Source organism: Ursus maritimus, unplaced genomic scaffold (genome assembly GCF_017311325.1).
Source record: "Ursus maritimus isolate PB19 unplaced genomic scaffold, ASM1731132v1 scaffold_14, whole genome shotgun sequence".
Classification (NCBI taxonomy): Eukaryota; Metazoa; Chordata; class Mammalia; order Carnivora; family Ursidae; genus Ursus; species Ursus maritimus.
The window spans coordinates 52,126,750-52,143,381 of record NW_024423786.1 but is presented as its reverse complement, the minus strand read 5'-3'; the positions used below and the strand labels follow the sequence as shown (position 1 = coordinate 52,143,381).

At 55.8% G+C, this 16,632-nt stretch overlaps 1 protein-coding gene across 1 annotated transcript in view; it reads right to left on the bottom strand.

Annotated features, from left to right (window-relative positions):
• RAB11B (RAB11B, member RAS oncogene family) overlaps positions 1-16,236 on the bottom strand; it is a 17,763-nt gene extending 1,527 nt beyond the window's left edge. The window contains exons 1-3 of the mRNA XM_040628286.1: positions 15,748-16,236; positions 9,209-9,404; positions 8,080-8,273 (exon numbers count right to left, since the gene is read on the bottom strand). Of these exons, the coding sequence (XP_040484220.1) occupies positions 8,080-8,273; positions 9,209-9,404; positions 15,748-15,787 (430 nt within the window). The 5' untranslated portion in view covers positions 15,788-16,236. The remainder of the gene's footprint in view (positions 1-8,079; positions 8,274-9,208; positions 9,405-15,747) is intronic.
• Positions 16,237-16,632: the final 396 nt, after the last annotated feature.

Genomic DNA, 16,632 nt, shown 5'->3' with positions numbered 1-16,632 from the left:
CCCCCCCCCCCCCCCCCCCCCCCCCCGCCCACTCACCTGGGCAATATTTGTTCTGTTCCAGAAAAGAACAACTTGTCTTTCATTGAGACCTCAGCCTTGGATTCCACCAACGTCGAGGAAGCTTTCAAGAACATCCTCACAGGTGGGCACAGGGCCTGGCTGGGGCCATGGTAACCCCAGCATACCCACTGTGGGTGGGCCTGGAAAGGAGCACCTAGCCCGCCCCCCGCCTGCTCCAGAGCCCAGCCCTGAGTGTTTATTCTTGAAACCCTGCGCGGTTTGGACATGAGCACACACATGGCGTGCTTAGTAGGATCAGGCCAGATCACGAGGAACATAGGAGACCCCCCACCCCAGCTTCTGCGGGGCTCTCGTGGCCCCACCTGAGAACTGCCAGCTCTTTGTCAGTCGCTGGGGCATTAGGGCCCTGGGCGTTTATTCTGAGAAGGAGGGAGCCTCTGGATCTTACCCACCAGGAGAAGAGGCCGGGCTGGGGGTACCTCTTGTGACCAGACACAGATCCCGGCTGCTGAGCACCCAGCCAGCTTTTAGTGACGGGTGGGAGCCTCCAGGGAGCCTTAGCCCCTGCCCTCGTTCTCCCCGAGCGTGATGGGAGGCACGGAGGGGCATTGAGAGGGGTCTTGGACTCTGCCCTGGGGGCTCTCCTGAGGCGTGAGGTCCAGATGGGTCACCCCAGCATTCCCCCACCTGCAGAGATCTACCGCATCGTGTCACAGAAGCAGATCGCCGACCGCGCAGCCCACCGAGCCGAGTCCCCTCGCAACAAGCGTGGTGGACATCAGCGTGCCGCCCACCCCGAGCGGACAGAAACTCCAACAAGCTGCAGTGCTGCCAGAACCTGTGACCGCCCCCGCCTCTCCGCCCGACGCTCAGGCGCTGCGGCGCCTCATCCTCACTCGCCTCACTCCGCACTGCGCGCCACTCCGCCCCGTCCTCCCGTCCCTCGGTGCCGGCTCCCTGCCCTCCCATCGAGCTCGCATGGCTGGCCGGGGCCAGGAAGACAGGGCTGAGTCCGAGTGGCACCTGCTGTCCCCATGGAAAGCCAACCGCCGGGTCGCGCACCTGCTCTTCTCGGGCCCCAGTGTGCATCTCGGCGGGCCAGGGAGAGGTGGCAGGATGGACCGGAGATCGGCCAGAGGCAAGGAGGAGGGGCACGCCGAGTGCAGGCCTCCAGCTTTTCCACGGCAGACTCCAGGAGAGGCGGGTGCCTCCTCCCCTCTGTGGCCAGTTGGCCCACTGGTCCCCGACCCCACCCAGAACTCACCTTCCGAGCGCAGCTCAAGAAAGGGCAGCGAGGGGCCGGCAAGGCGGACACTCATGGCTCGGCCCCCCTGCTCCCCCCTAGCACAGCACTGTACATGCGCCGACCTCTCCGTGCGTGCGCTGCTCCAGCTCCTGCCTGTAGATTTATGCTGGGAAGACCCTCCCCCTCTCACCTCCTTTTTGCACGTACGGCTCAGCTCCAGCTCCTCCGCTTGTGCCCCTCTCTGTGCTTGTCTCCCGTCTGGTCAGGAACCTGTTGCAAGTGAAGCAACTATCTCCCGTGTTTTGTATATACAACCGCTCTTGTGCCTTTGGTTTTTGTTATTGTAGAGAAACACAGATTCTTTATACACTTTGCTAAGATTGCGCCTAAACCCCAGCTCTGATCTCTTATTCTCCTTGGCCCCGCACTGTTGCCCAATGCCTCATTTCTTCCGCCTGCCTTACTAAAATGTATAATCCGACTTCCTGTACAGAAACCTGCTCGCTGCGCTTTGTTTCATTCTCTCCTCCAGAGGCGGCCACGCCTGAGCCAAGGACTTGCCCGAGGCACCGCCGCCGCTGCAGGCTGCACGGCCTGGCCTTGCCCCGCAGGGAGCTAGAAGACCAAGTCAAGTGCCACCTAGGACAGTGCAGAGGCCTCAGAACTGACCACAGGGGGCCTTGGCCTGTGGGGAGGGGGTGGGTGCCTCTGTCCAAGCTGCCCCTGTTGGGGGGATGTATTCAACCCTTTCTGGCCCAGGGAGCTGATGATGCCCACTGGCAGGGCCTCGAGCTGTCCCACTGCTCCCTCTATTCCCAGCCCTGGGGTTGGACTGTCCTCACTTCTCTGCTGCCCCGGTCGCCTCTCTGCCCTGGGGTCCCAGCAAGGACAGGCAAGAGGGCCCACCAGGATGTTGTGTTTCGCCGCACCAGCTTCCCATCCCAGGCTGCCCTTAAGGAGAGGTCCCAATGGGAGGCGAGACACTGGACCGGGGAAGCAGACAGAGTTGTTCTTGCGTCTCCCAGGATCCGAAGCTACTCCCCTTGCGGTGATGGGCAGAGCTGGCCTGCGGGCCATTTGCAACTATGGAGGTAGTGTTGCTGTTCCCCGCTGCTCCCCTCTCCCTCCACCCCGCCCCACCTGTGTGGGATCCCCCACCCCATCCCTGCCCTGACCGTGTGACCCAGTGTCGTCCACTCTCTCACCTGAGTGCCTGCAGCTGTTCTAGAAGTTCTACCCTCTGGCTGAAGCCACTTATGCCCTTTGACTAGAAGAGATTTAGGGAACAGGGGTCTATTCTCTCCCAATTTCAGGCTTCGGCTGCCCTGCCTGGAGAGGCTGGGCAAACCAGGCAGTCTTTCCAGAAGAACGTCTGAGCCCAGGGGCTGTTTCTGTAGGGGGAGTTGGATTGAGCCAGGGTGTGTGCTTCCAGGCCAGGGGGCATCCTAAGCCAAAAGGCCAGGGACAGGTCAGCGGGGACCCAGTGGGACCACACACACACACACACACACTCAAGGGGCCATTTCACTCAGATGCTGGGGTGCTGAATCTAGATTTGGGCGGGGGCAGAAGGTGGGCAGAGGCTTCCAGGCCAGGCTGGATGAAGTATGAGGCACCCTGGGAGGTGTCAGTCCAAAGATCAGATCTTTCCTGAGCCTCCAGCTGGATTGGCCAGGCCCAAGGCACATACCAGGGAACAGGACTAAGACAACACTGTCCCCTTTGGGGTCACAGTCCAGCTTAGGCTTCAGTTACTCTGATGTCAGTGTGATATGACAAGCCAAAAGGTTCACTCAGTGCCAGGCACTGCTTCTAAGTCTTTTTTTTAATGGTAAAATTCCACAATATTAAATTGGCCATCTAGAGACCATGAATTTTCCAGTGTACACCCAGTGGCATTAAGTACATTCAGTGTGTGAGCAAGATCCCCACCGTCAGTCTCCCAGAACTCTTCATCTTGGAAGACTGAGGACTCTGTCCCCGTGAAACACCGTCTCCCAGCCCCTGGCTCCACCATCTACTTCTGTCTGTGAATTTGACTCCTCCAGGAACCTCCTACTAAGTGGAATCATCGCACAGTATATGTGCTTTTGCTTGACTGCTTATTTCACTTAGTACAATGTCTTCAAGGTTTATCCAAGTATGTTGTAGCAGGTGTTAATTTCCTTCTAATAAAGAGCTGAATAATCATCCATTGTATGGATTTCCACTTCTTGTTTACCCATTCATCCACTGATAGATATTTGGGTTGCTTCTACGTGTTGGCCATTGTGGGTCATGCTGCTATGAACGCGGGTGTACAGATAGGTGTTCAGGTCCCTGCTTTCTTCTGTTCTTTTGGGTGATGCGAAATGGAATCACTAGTCATAGGGTAACTCTATGTTTAATATTTTCCACAAACTGTGTTAACCTAAATAAGTATGACATTTAAAAGTGGGGGGCTCCTGGAGTAGCACAGTCATTAAGCGGCGTCTGCTCTTCGGCTCAGGGCGTGATCCCAGCGGTGTATGGGATCGAGAGGCCCCACATCAGGCTCCTCTGTTGGAAGCACTGCTTTCTTCCTCTCCCGCCTCCCCTGCTTGTGTCTCCCTCTCTGGCTGGCTGTCTCTCTGTCAAATAAATAAATAAATAAGTAAAATCTTTTAAAAAAAAAAGTGGAGAGAGGGACGCCTGCGGGCTCAGTCAGTTAAGCCGCTGCCTTCAGCTCAGTCACGCACTCACAGGCTCCTGGGATTGAGTCCTGCACAGGGGCTCCTTGCTCAGCCTGGGGTCTGCTTCTCCTGCTTGTACTCTCTCTTTCTTTTCCCTCTCACAAATAAGTAAAATCTTCATAAAAATAAAAATAAAGAAAATAAAAGTGGAGAGAATGGGGCGCTTGGTGGCTCAGGCAGTTAAGTGCTGCCTTCGGCTCAGGTCGTGATCCCAGGGTTCCATGTCAGACCCCTGCTCAGCAGGGTGTCTGACTTCTCCCTCACCCTCTCCTGCCCCTCCCCCAGCTTATGCCTCTCTCTCACATGGGCGCATGCGCATGCTCTCTGCTCTCTCACTCTTATCAAAAATCTTTAAAAACGTGGAGAGAATAGTCTAACTCCCATAAGCCCACTACCAACTTCAACCAATCTGGTTTCACCCCATTCTCTTCCTGTGTGCAAATCTGGACTTATTCCCCCTCTAAATTTTTTTTAAGATTTTATTTATTGATTTGACAGAGAAGAGAGCATTCAAGCAGGGGGAGCAGCAGGCAGAGGAGTGGGAGGAAGCAGGCTCCCTGCTGAGCACGGAGCCTACAGCTAGGATCCCAGGACCCCTGTTATGACCTGAGCTGAAGCCAGATGCCCAGCTGACTGAGCCACCCGGAGCCCATTCATTTTAAAATGTACATCCAGTGGATTTTAGTGTATGCACAAGGTTGTGCAAACATCACACTGTAATTCAGAGATTTTTTCACCACTCCCAAAAGAAACCTCATATCCATTAAGCAGTTCCTCCCCATTTTCCCTTCTTAGTCCCTGGCAACCACCAATCTGCTTTTTGTCTCCTGTAGACCTATGGTGTTATTTCCATGTGCCTTTGTCCCTGCATTTTCCAATGTAAATGAATAGTTAGACCTAGAGGTTGATCAGATGAGGGCTGAGCACTCCGTGGCGGTGTGTGCACGCACCAGGAGAAAGATATGTCAGTGTGTCTTTTTTTTTTTTTTAAGATTTATTTATTTATTTATTAGACAGAGACAGCCAGCGAGAGGGAACACAAGCAGGGAGGAGGAGAGGAAGAACACGAGCTCCTAGTGGAAGAGCTCGATGAGGAGCTCGTCCTCGAACACCAGGATCACGCCTGAGCCGAAGGCAGGCGGCTTAACGATCAGTGCGGCCACCAGGCGCCCGGGTGTCGTCTCTTTTTTGTGATGTTTGTAGCTGCTGCACAAGCATCACCGAGACTCACAATCCATTAGGGGTTACAAAGTGGTTGTATTCAAAACTAGCCTTCTGCATTTATTTCTGGAATACATCTATGAGAGTTTCCTCACCTATGTGGGTACCCTGAGGTACAGATTGTAAAATCAGCGTAAATACATAATTCTTTCCTCTTGTCAATTTCCAAATTTCATACTTTTCAAGATTTTGAGTTGGTTCCCAAGGAAGGCTTCTAAAGAGTGTGACTGATTATTTTTTTTTTAGTTAAAATGCATGTGTTTAGCTCTTAGTGTGCAAAGCTTTCAACCAGTTGTGACCCAATGGGAATTGGAATTGGGTAGGAGGTGTATGTCAGGACTGAGTCTTGACTAGTGTATCTAGGAGTTAGGTTTCACATGGGGTGGGGGGAGGAAAATGAGTAAATGCATTTGGGATCACGAGAGTCAGGAAGGGAAGTTAGGAACGTGTGAAGTGTCTGGGATAAACTTTGGTGTTGGATTAGAATTGAGGGTATTGTGCACTCCGCGGTTTTAAAGATGGATGGATGGATAGATGGACAGATAGATGATAGACGTAGGATGAATGTCTATATATAGGTACATACATACATACGTATTACAATGAGAAAAAGTAGGAATTGATAACACGATAGCTGTAGCACACCTAGCACAGATCTTATTTTAATGGGGAAGCGGGGCTTCTGGAGAAATGGTTGCTTCCCAGAGCTGGGGCAGGTAAAAATAAAAGAAAGCCGCTTTGGAACATTTTGCTTGAGCCAGTATATAAGGAAAAATATCATCATTTGGCAACCATTATCTGATTAAAAAAAAAAAGGCATGAGCTAACACCTTCACGCCTACTCCTCCCTTCTTCCTACCTTGGTTGAGATATGATACCTGGAACCACAGCAGCCATCTCGCTACACATGAGAAAAAGGCCAAGACTCTCAGAGTTATCATTTGACCAAGCCAGACCAGCAGCCACCCTCCTCCAGAATTCTTGTAAGTAAAACCATCACAACAACAAAATTAAAAAAAAAACAAAACATTGATTTCAGTCCAGTGTCATCAATGGTTAATCAGTATGTGAAGATTTGTTGAGGAACCAGATTTCAATTAATTTCAAAGTATTTTCCCATAAAGCCATACTATTGACAAGTACAACATACTATCTCAGGCTGGAGACCTGGCAGACAGCTTTTTAACCAGGCTAAGCGTACTCAGTAACAGAAGAAATCAACATTCTTGCTTCCTGACATGCCTGAGAACAGTTAATTAGCTTCTGCAGTTCCAGCACAAATCCTGACAAAACATTAGACAAACCCAAATTGAGGACCTTTCTACGAAATAACTGGCTCATACGCTTCAAAAGTATCAAGGTCACGGGGCGCCTGGTAGCGCAGTGCCGCTTAGGCGGTTCCTTCGGCTCAGGGCGTGATCCCGGCATTTCGGGATCGAGTCCACATCAGGCTCTCCGGGGAGCCGGCTTCTTCCTTTCCCACTTCCCCTGCTGTGTTCCCTCTCACTGGCTGTCTCTCTGTCACATAAATAAATAAAAATCTTAAAAAAAACCAAAAACAAAAGTATCAAGGTCATGAAAGACTAGTAAAGATTAAAGAACTAGGAATGCCTGGGTGGCTCAGTCGGTTGCGTCTGCCTTCGGCTCCGAGTCATGCATCCCAGGGTTCGGGATCAAGTCCTGCATCGGGCTGCTTGCTCAGTGGGGGAGCCTGCTTCCCTCTGCCTGCTCTGCCTGCCGCTCCCTGCTTGTGCTCTCTCTCCCTCTGAAAATAAATAAAATCTTGAAAAAAAAAAAGATTGAAGAACTATTGACATAGAACAACACTGGGGGTAGGAAAATATAAAGTGTGTATCTGGAATGATGCTGGAGTTTTAAGGACTTTATTGGACACTTTTTATTTATTTTTTTTTTTAAGATTTTATTTATTTATTCGACAGATAGAGACAGCCAGCGAGAGAGGGAATCACAGCAGGGGGAGTGGGAGAGGAAGAAGCAGGCTCCCAGCGGAGGAGCCTGATGTGGCCGATCCCATCACGGCCGGATCACGCCCTGAGCCGAAGGCAGAGCAGCTTAACCGCTGTGCCACCCAGGCGCCCTTATTGGACACTTTAAATGGGATTTGGGAATTACATACGTAATATTGAATCAATATTAATTTCCTGATTTTGAAGGTGGTACTGTGATTATGTGGAAGAGTGTGCTTATACTTAAAATATACACTGGAAAAAAAAAAAAAAAAAGAAAGAAAAGCTATATCCTGAAGAGGTGCCAGGCTGGCTTGGTCTGCAGAGCATGGAACTCTTGATCTTGGAGTCATGAGTTTCAAGCCTCCCACGTTGGTAGAGGTTATTAAAAAATAATAATAAACTTAATAAAAAATATTTAAAAAATAAAGGATTCGGGTGCGTGGCTGGCTCCATCCATAGAACTTTGTAGTGACTTTGGTCTTGGGATTGTGAGTTCGAGCCTGCTACATTGGGTGTGGAGCCTACCTAAAGATTAAAAAATTTTTAGAAATAAAAATAAAGGGATTAGGAATGTTAACAATTGGGAATCTGGGCAAAGGGGTCTATGGGAGCCTGCATATTCTCCTGCAAGCAATGGCCTTGCGGGAAGGGGTACCCTGCATCCTCCCAGGGGCCCTGCTTGCCTGGCCCAAGAAATGAATGATGGGGGCCAAAGAGACAGGAGTGAGATGCCCACACCTCAGGCCAGGGGCACAAACAGGGAAGATGGCAGGGATCTGGGGCAGGGGAGAGCTGCCTGCCTTCCACATGTTTCTCCAATGCCTCAGTCACAGTCCAACTTTCAGGAATGTGGCCCCTAGTGACACCCATGCCGCCCCCCCCACACCTGCTCTGGCCCGGCACGACTCACCTGCAAAGGCACGAGCCTCGTCAGTGGGCACGGCCCGCAGGTGGCGCAGGTCACTCTTGTTGCCCACCAGCATGATGACGATGTTGCTGTCGGCGTGGTCCCGCAGCTCCTTCAGCCAGCGCTCCACGTTCTCGTAGGTCAGGTGCTTGGCGATGTCATACACGAGCAGTGCGCCCACTGCGCCGCGGTAGTACCTAGGGGGGCAGCGCGTAAGCCCACTGCCAGGGCCCTCCTCCGTGGGCAGCAGCTCCTTGGCCCCCCACAGGGCAGGAGGCACAGAGCCCGCCTGAGGGGTGGCCACTGTGGCCTCAAGGGAGGGGGGTGTGCCCTCAAGTTCTGGCTCTGCTCCCAGGTTCAGCTCAGGAATATGGGGCCAGAGGAAGGAGTTCGGGACCTGGAGTCAGAAGACCCTCACGGGGTCAGAAGACCATCAGGGGTCAGTCACAAAAGGGAAGAGAAAAGGGCCGCTGCTGAGCAAAAGCTCTGATGCCCACCGTGGCTTGGCCAGTCTGACCACCAAGGAGACTGACGGACACCCATCCACCCTGAGGGATCAGGGACATGAGAAGGTGACCAGGCCTCAGTGGAGGGAGTCCCGAGGGCGCAAGTGAATGACAGGAAATGGCGAGACACTGGGAGGGTCTAGGAAGAGGCAGCCCCAGTGGGTCCTGGTGGTGGGGGATCACAGGGAGGTGAGGGATGCCAGGCCTATGTGGGAGGACAGGACGAGGGTGGGACAGGATCTGAGCTGAAGCACAGAGGGAAGCTGAGGGAAGACAGGCAGGGCAGGTGAGCAGGCAGGACTGGGGAGCGGGGAGAGGGGCCCAAGCCAGTGCAGGGTAACAATCCTCAGGTGCAGCCAGCATCTGGTGAAACCACAGTGCCTCAAGGGACTCCAGGGCTCAGAGGGACCATAGGACATGCCTACCCTAGCCAGGGTCACAGTGTGGCCGAGACTGGGCACTCGTCTTCCCAATGGTCCCATAGCTCCTGGGGGTCTTGTACCTCCACCCTGCGCCCCCCACTCTCAGGTGTCTTTCCCCTTTTCCTGCCCCACTCCTACCCATCCTTCAGGGCCCACCAGCCCCACACTCATGGCTTCCTGCATCACCCCAGCCCTGTCACTCACGCGGAGGTGATGGCACGGTAGCGCTCCTGACCGGCGGTGTCCCAGATCTGCGCCTTGATGGTCTTGCCGTCCACCTGGATGCTGCGGGTGGCAAACTCCACGCCGATGGTGCTCTTGCTCTCCAGGTTGAACTCGTTGCGGGTGAAGCGTGATAGCAGGTTGCTCTTCCCCACGCCCGAGTCCCCAATGAGCACCACTTTGGGGGCAGGAGGGAGACAGGTGAGACTCTGCAAGCCAGCCTCCCCAAGCCAAGGCCCATACACCACCCACATCCACCTGCAGGACCGTCAGCGGCACCCTGGGTGCTGCACAAACTTGAAAGGCAACGTCAGAGCAGTCGGAGCTGTCCTGGAGCCCGAGGCACCACACTTCCTGGTGCAGAAGCAAACTGAGGCTCAGGGCTTCCTGAAACACAGCCACCATGGACAGCGCAACACCCCTGGTGTCTTTGGGTCTTTCTGCCCCAACTGCGATATATGGACCGACATCCCGGCAGGTAGGCAGAGTGGGGATCCATCAACCCCTGAACCTCCCCTGCAGCCTGACAGCCAAGAAAGCTTCAGGGCTGGGCAACCTTGGACGAATCACTTAACCTCTCTGGGCTCCCTTTTCTGCAAGAGGGGGACTCGAGGAGAAAAAGGCAGGATCAGAACTGCACTAGCATCTAGCATGCTAAGGCAGGCAGAGGAGCAGCTCTTACTAGGTTCTTACCTACAAGGGTCTGTCTCTGGAGCTCTAAGTCACAGGAAATGAGAAGCCTCACCCCCACGCCCACCCACTGCTTCCTCATGGAGAGCTGCCGCAAGCAAACCCACATTCAGCCCCGGCATCGTCAGAGCTGGCTCATGCCGAACAGGAATGTGCCCTCTAGATGCAGCTGTGAAGGCACAGAGCCTGCCACCCCGACGCCCCCAGAGTCAGCCCTTCCTGCAGAGACATCCAGAGCACGAGTCCTCCTGAGCAGGGCAGAGCAGGCCCCTCCAGTCTTTCCCTGTATCCCTCTCTTTATCAAGTCTCCTGCCCCGGACAGAGGGGCATTGCCTCCAGAGGCCAAGGCGCCCCAGGCTCTGTGGTAGGGCCGCGTGAGATGGTCCAGGAGGGGTGTGAGCCCAGGAGGCTGTCCTTAGACCCAGGGCACACTGGAGTCTCACGTCTGTGCATGCACAGTGTGTGAGCCGCACATGCACGCGTGGGTACGTGTGCAGCACAGAAGAAACAACATGTGGCTGTGTGACTGACCAGACACCCCAGGCGGAAACCACATGGACCCCCACGTGTGGACCTTGGGCTCTGGCACCCAACGGTGGGTCTGTCTAGTGGAAAGCCAAAGGGGTTGTAGGTTTGGTCACCCACAGCCCCAGTTAAGTTTTTCCTCCATGGAAAGTTGTATATGTGCATGGCCAAATTCCCACGGCTTCTGACCACCTTCACTACCCCCACCCCTGTCCACACCGCACCACTCCCCGCGTCCTTGTGGTTACTCGCATAGCCAACCACCAGGCTGTTTTCCTGGAGGTCACCAGAGGGCGCCTGTGGGCACCTGAATGGTTCCCACTACTCCTCCAGGGCTCCCACCTCCCAGAGGGAAAGTCCAAATCTTCCCTGAGGCCCATAGAGCCTTGCACCGCCTGCCCCACGCCCTCCCTGCCCTCCCCTCCTCCCTCTCGCACTCTGCTCCAGCCACAGGGGCCTCCTCGCTGGGACTCGGAGATAGACAGGGGCGTAGTGCGCTTCGCCTGGACCATTCCTCCCCAGGTATCCGCCTGGTGCCTGCCCTCACCTCCTCAGCGTGGTCCCTCAGGTGACACTCGATTGAGGAAGCAGGCCCTCGACCCTCTTAAAAGCCCACTCCCCTCCCCGCCGGCCTTTCTTGCGCAGCTCCCCCACTCACTCACGCTCTTGCCAGCCCTCACTTATTTGTTTGTTGCCATTTGGTCATAAGGGGGGCTTCTCGGGCAGTCTGAGTTCCTGCTGTGTCCCCAGGACCTGGTGCAGTGCCCAGCACCCAGGAAGCACCCGATCAATGTCTGCTGGATGAACGAATGGCCAAAGTGACTGGCCCACAGCCACCTCCACACCTGGAAGACGCCCAGGTTACCAACCTCAGGCCACAGGGGCAGAGGAGGCAGGCAAGGCAGCCCCCAGAATACTAAGAACAAGAAGAATGTTTAATGAGGCTGTCCTACGAAAGCCCTCGATGTGCACCACCTCATGGAAGTCTCGCGTAACCTTTACAGGTTAGGAAGCAGAACGCTGAGCCCAAGGCACTATGAGCCCGTGCCTGTTTGCAGGCCCGCTCCTACCTCCCAACCCGGCTCACCGGACAGTGACTTGCCCAGGGCCGCCTGGCTGGAAAGTGGTCCACCAGGATTTGAACCCATGTCTTCTGCATCCAGGGCTGAGCTCAGGGATCTGGGTCCAGCCTCCTCCCCTCCCACCATCTGGGGCATCCCGACCGTCAGAGTAGCTGGCAAACTCCAGCTCATCCTTCAAAACCCCTCAAGTCAGGCCTCTCCTCTCCCCTCAAACCACGAGTGGCCTGGCCTCCATGACCTGGGAAAACAAGGCCGGTGTTCTCTTGTGACACTGTAGGTGCCCAACGGAAGACTGCGAGCTGACATTGGAGAAAGGTGGGAAGAGGTCGAGACGGACATGGGCCTGCGGCTCTCAATCATGCTGTGGGGTCCACCACTCACACCCCCAACCCCTCACCTCCTTCCCACGTGGCCAGAGGGACCTGGCCAAGGCTGGAGAGGCTGGCTTACAATTCTTGCGCCCTCAGGAACCGAACAGGAAATGAGCAGGAGGGTCCCTTCTGGGCCCTGCCCTGTATCACCAGCCCTATCCCGTACCTCCCTTCCCAGCTTTGGCCCCATCAACTCTGGCCTGGCCTAGCCAATCATCTCCTCAGCACCTCCAGCCAGGCCCAGCCCTAAAGGCTTTGTGATCGCAGTCTCAGGGCCATCCCAGGGGCAAATGTTCATGTTATCCTTCCCCTTTCACAGTTGGGGATATTCAACCCAGAGTGACCAAGTTCCTGGGCCAGGGTCACCCAGTGAGAAAGTGGAGGCTAGAGCAAGATGAGAGCCCCCCGGCCACTGCCCAGATGAACGGCGGGAAGGCCAGGCTGCTGGGACAGCCCCTGGCGCATGGTGCCTGATGCAGGGAGGTGGCCAGTGGGGCAGCGGCCAGGCTGGCCCCATGTGCAGGCTAGGGATGAGAACAGCATTGTCCAAGGCACAAGTGATCTGTTGTCTTGGGGAAATAAAGGGCCCTTGAGGACACAGCCCCTAGAATTTCCACAGAAGTCGGTGGCATCACTGGCTGGGAAACGGCCCCCCCAGGCATGCCACTTGGCTGGCAGAGCAGGCAAGCCCAGTTGGCAAAAACAAAGAGCTGGCACCTCTTTGAAGCCCTGGGTCCTCTGACCTGCCCCAAGACAGTGTGGCACCCCTGGGGCCCATACGCTGACGCTCAGGTGGACTGTGGCCATTTGGGGGGGGGGCTGGCTCCCCTACTCCAGGCAGAGCAGGCCCCTGCTTCTCCTCCAGGAAGCCGGCCCTGACCATCCCAGGCCCCAGACACTGGCACCTGGGGGCCATCCCGCCTCAGTTATATCCAGGGAATCAGAGCAGAAGAGAGATAGAGGCCCAAAGGCAGGGCACAGGCAAAGCTACCAGGGGACAATGGGGGAAGATGGTGCGCTCAGGTCCTTCCCGGTGGCTCTGGCGGGGGCCCTGCCCAAGCTGGAGAGCAAGGAGGCTGCCTCAGGAGCACTCAGCAGAGGAAGGTGAGCACTGGGGCTGGCCTGGCCTGTTCCCTGGGTGCTGGCTGCTACTCTCTCCTCGCCCCCTTTCCCAAAAGGACTTACAGATGGCACAGGGGTGGACAAAGCCCAGGGGACAAGGTCCTGGGCTACCACAGCAGCTTCCCACTTCGACCCACATCCTCAGAGGCCAGGTGAGTGGCCGGGGGGCTCTAGGACCGCTCTTGGTGGCCCTTGGGGACCTAGCTGCTCCCACTGTGGATCCTGATCCCGCAGCCTGGTCAAGCCAAGAGAGGTCAGGGGTGCTCCCAGGGGCGGATCTGCAGGCTGGGAAAATGGCCCATGGCTGACAGGCTAAAACATTAGCAGGCTGAACATGAGACCTATAATTAGGTACAAATAAACAACTTTCAAGAGAAATATGCAGAGATAACAGGGAGACCTCCAACAAGACATACGTGTGAACGTGAGGTCTCAGATGCCTGCAGTTTGGGAAATACTGACCTTGTGGGTTTGACTTTCACTTCTAACCCTGCGTGAGCAGGGCACCTGCTGACTCAGAAAAGGAGGCTATCCGGGGAGGGCAGCGGGGCAGGCGGCCCCCACTGGCACCCCCGCCCTGTGCCAGTTGCCGCCGAAGCCAGATCTGGGCTTCCAGGAAGCAGACTCTGGAGATGAGTCCCGGGAAGCACACAGCCGCTCCATTGCCCCTGACCCAGTAACTGGACTTCTGGGAACATACTTCAAGGAAATAACCCAAAGGGCAAAAGATGACTAGTGCAAACCCTCGAGCTGGGTTATTTATAACAGCAAGCGGCTGAAAATAACAAGCGGGCAATGGCCCCAGAAACCTGGAGATGACGACTGGGGTTAAGGCCCCCTGCCCTGGCAGTCCACATTCGGGTGCCCAACCAGGACCTGGGGAGCAGTGGCCTCAGGGCCCCAGCAGCAGCAGGATGGAGTCCCATCCACCTGTGGCCAGTCCCTGAAGCCCTGACAGAAGAGCTTCCCCTACCTCTAACGTAAGACCCCAGGGCGCAGTCGGCACCGGGGCCTTGGCTTGGTAACTGCTGACCACACAGCGTTCCCTGCCAGTGACTTATGAGCCTGCACACAGCTCTCCGGGGCCACGGTACATGTGACAACTCTGGTCTCTGTATGGGCACTCCCCCTGCCCAGAAGCCTTTCACCACATGGACATCCCAGGTAGGGAGCACTCCACCCCGCTCTCCACATCCCCAAGGTCCCCCGGCTTCCGGCCCCAACATGTGGGATGATACCACAGACATAATGGTCAATGATGGGCACAGACCACACTCCCAGCAACAGCCAGGCTTCCCCAACAAGGGGACGATGCAAGCCGCTGGTGTGGGAGGCAGACCCTCGCATGGCAGGCAGCAGGACAAAGGTGCCTCATGCAGCCCCAGGGTTAGCTATCAAGGGCAACCACTGTCAGCCAGGGAGCCCAGAACAGACAGCCCAGGACCTGGCCAAAGCCCAGGTTGGCACAGAAGGCACTGTGAACCCAGTGACTCTTTTTTTTTCTTTTTTAAGATTTTATTTTTAAGTAATCTCTACACCCAAAGTGGGGCTCAAATTTACAACCCAGAAATCAAGAGTTACATGCTCTACCAGCTGAGCCAGCCTGCATCCCCGAAAGTCAGTGACTCTTAAGTCAATCCACAACCCCAATGAAGTGGAGGGAGTCTCCCCAGCTTGAGCTGCAGGGTGAGGAAGCCAGGCCAGCAGTGACTGCCTGACCTGCCAAGGCCATACTTGAGGCTTCTAGAGCCCTCTGTCCCTTGAACAGAGACATCCTCCAGCAGGTTGGCCAAAGGCCAGCCCATCAGTGCGCATGTGTTGGGGGAGGTGGTCTGACAGGCTTAGTCCCACATACACTCCTTAGGTGGTAAAGCCCACAGCTGACCTGGGTTCAAATCCTGCTCCAACATTTTTCAAATATGCCCTGTTTCTCTGGGTCTCAGTTTCCAGGTCCACAGAGAGAGGTTGGATACTACCCACGACCTCACAGGGTTGCGGTGAGCATTTCAATGAATTCGCGGGCGTGAAGTGCTCAGAGAAGAGCAGGTACTTGGGTAATTCTATTAAGAGTTCTAAGAGTTCAAAGATAATTGTTACCGTTAATCACCAAGCCTGGGTCCAGCACACACAGTCCCCCCACCAGGTGCCCCTTCCACGAAATTCTGGGTCAGCACCCCAATCCAGGGACCCCCACCACACACCTCAATCCCTCTCGTCCAGTCCCTTCCCGGGCACCGGCCCCAGACAAGCTGCCGCCAATCAGGACCGGCTCCTCCCACTCCGTGAGAGCACCACCCCCACTTGCCCAGTCCCCGCCCACTTCTTGGACACGCCCACCATGCCCTAGCCCCGCCTCTGGCGGCCCCGCCCCCACCATGAATGGAGCTTTCCACCCAGCCCAGCCCGCCAAAAGCTCAGGAGGCCCCGCCCCCAGAGGCCCCGCCCCTAACGGCCTCTCCCACCGCTTGGGGCCCCACCCCCTCCGGGCCCCGGCCCCGCCTCGGCGCATCCAGGGCCCCCAGGCCTCTCTGGGCCGCCCGCTCCGCACGGCCGCGCACTCCAGCTCGTAGCTGACCGAGCCCAAACTGCCCCGGCCTTCCCCGCTGCCTAACCCGCCGGCCCCCAAGTCCCGGGCTCCGGCCTGGGCCTAGCGGACCCGAGCGCAGCCTCAACCCGCCTGCCTGCTGCCTCCCCGCCGTCCCCTCGCCCGTCTCTGTCCCACAGACCGCACCTTTGAATAGGTAGTCGTACTCGTCGTCCCGGGTCCCCATTGTCCTGGCGCTTCCGGCGGGATCGGCGACTCCGCAGCCCCACCACAAACACCCGACGGGGGCGGAGCCGGCGCCGCGCAGAGCGGCGGCTCGATGACCAATCAGAAGCGGGTGGCGTAGCGACCGGCACCCAGGGCAGCCAGTCACAGGCGGAAGCAGAGCCTCAAGGGTGGGCACCGCCTGGGATCCACCCTCCTCGCCTTCGGTCTCCTGGAGAAAGGCGGAAGGAATGCGGACCTTTCTGAAGTGACGGCGACATCAGCCTATCAGAGGTGGGCTCTGGAAGGCGGGGCGGAAGACTGTGAGAATGAAACAGATTGATGGAGCGAGGAACCAATGAGAGGCTTGGTTCAGACTGTCCTGGAGTACCAGAGGACCTGTCCGGGAAGGGAAATGGGGCTACGTCCAGGTGATGTTACGCTAGTTAACGTCCCGATGACGTCATAGGTCAATGCGCGCTGCTCTGCTCCCCCCGCACCCCCGCACCCCCGCACCCCGTTTCCCTTCTCTCTCCTCCCTCCTCCCTCCCCAGTAAGTGACCGTTTCTGGGCCTCTGAGCGGGTTTTGTTTTGTTTTGTTTTTTCCACCGAGGGGTTCCCTCTCCGCTCTTGGTTGGGTTTCCATCATTATGTTTGTGAATCATTAAGGAACCCCTCTACCTCGGTTTCCTCCGCTACATGACGGGAGAAACTCACTTCGTGGAATCTTTTGAGGATAACTAGATATCACCCTAAAGACATACCAAATCAACCATCCACTTTCTGTCATTGAGTCTTTAACAAATATTTATAAAATCCTTCCCAGACATCAGACTGTCTCCAACATGAATTGATCTCCCCTTCTTA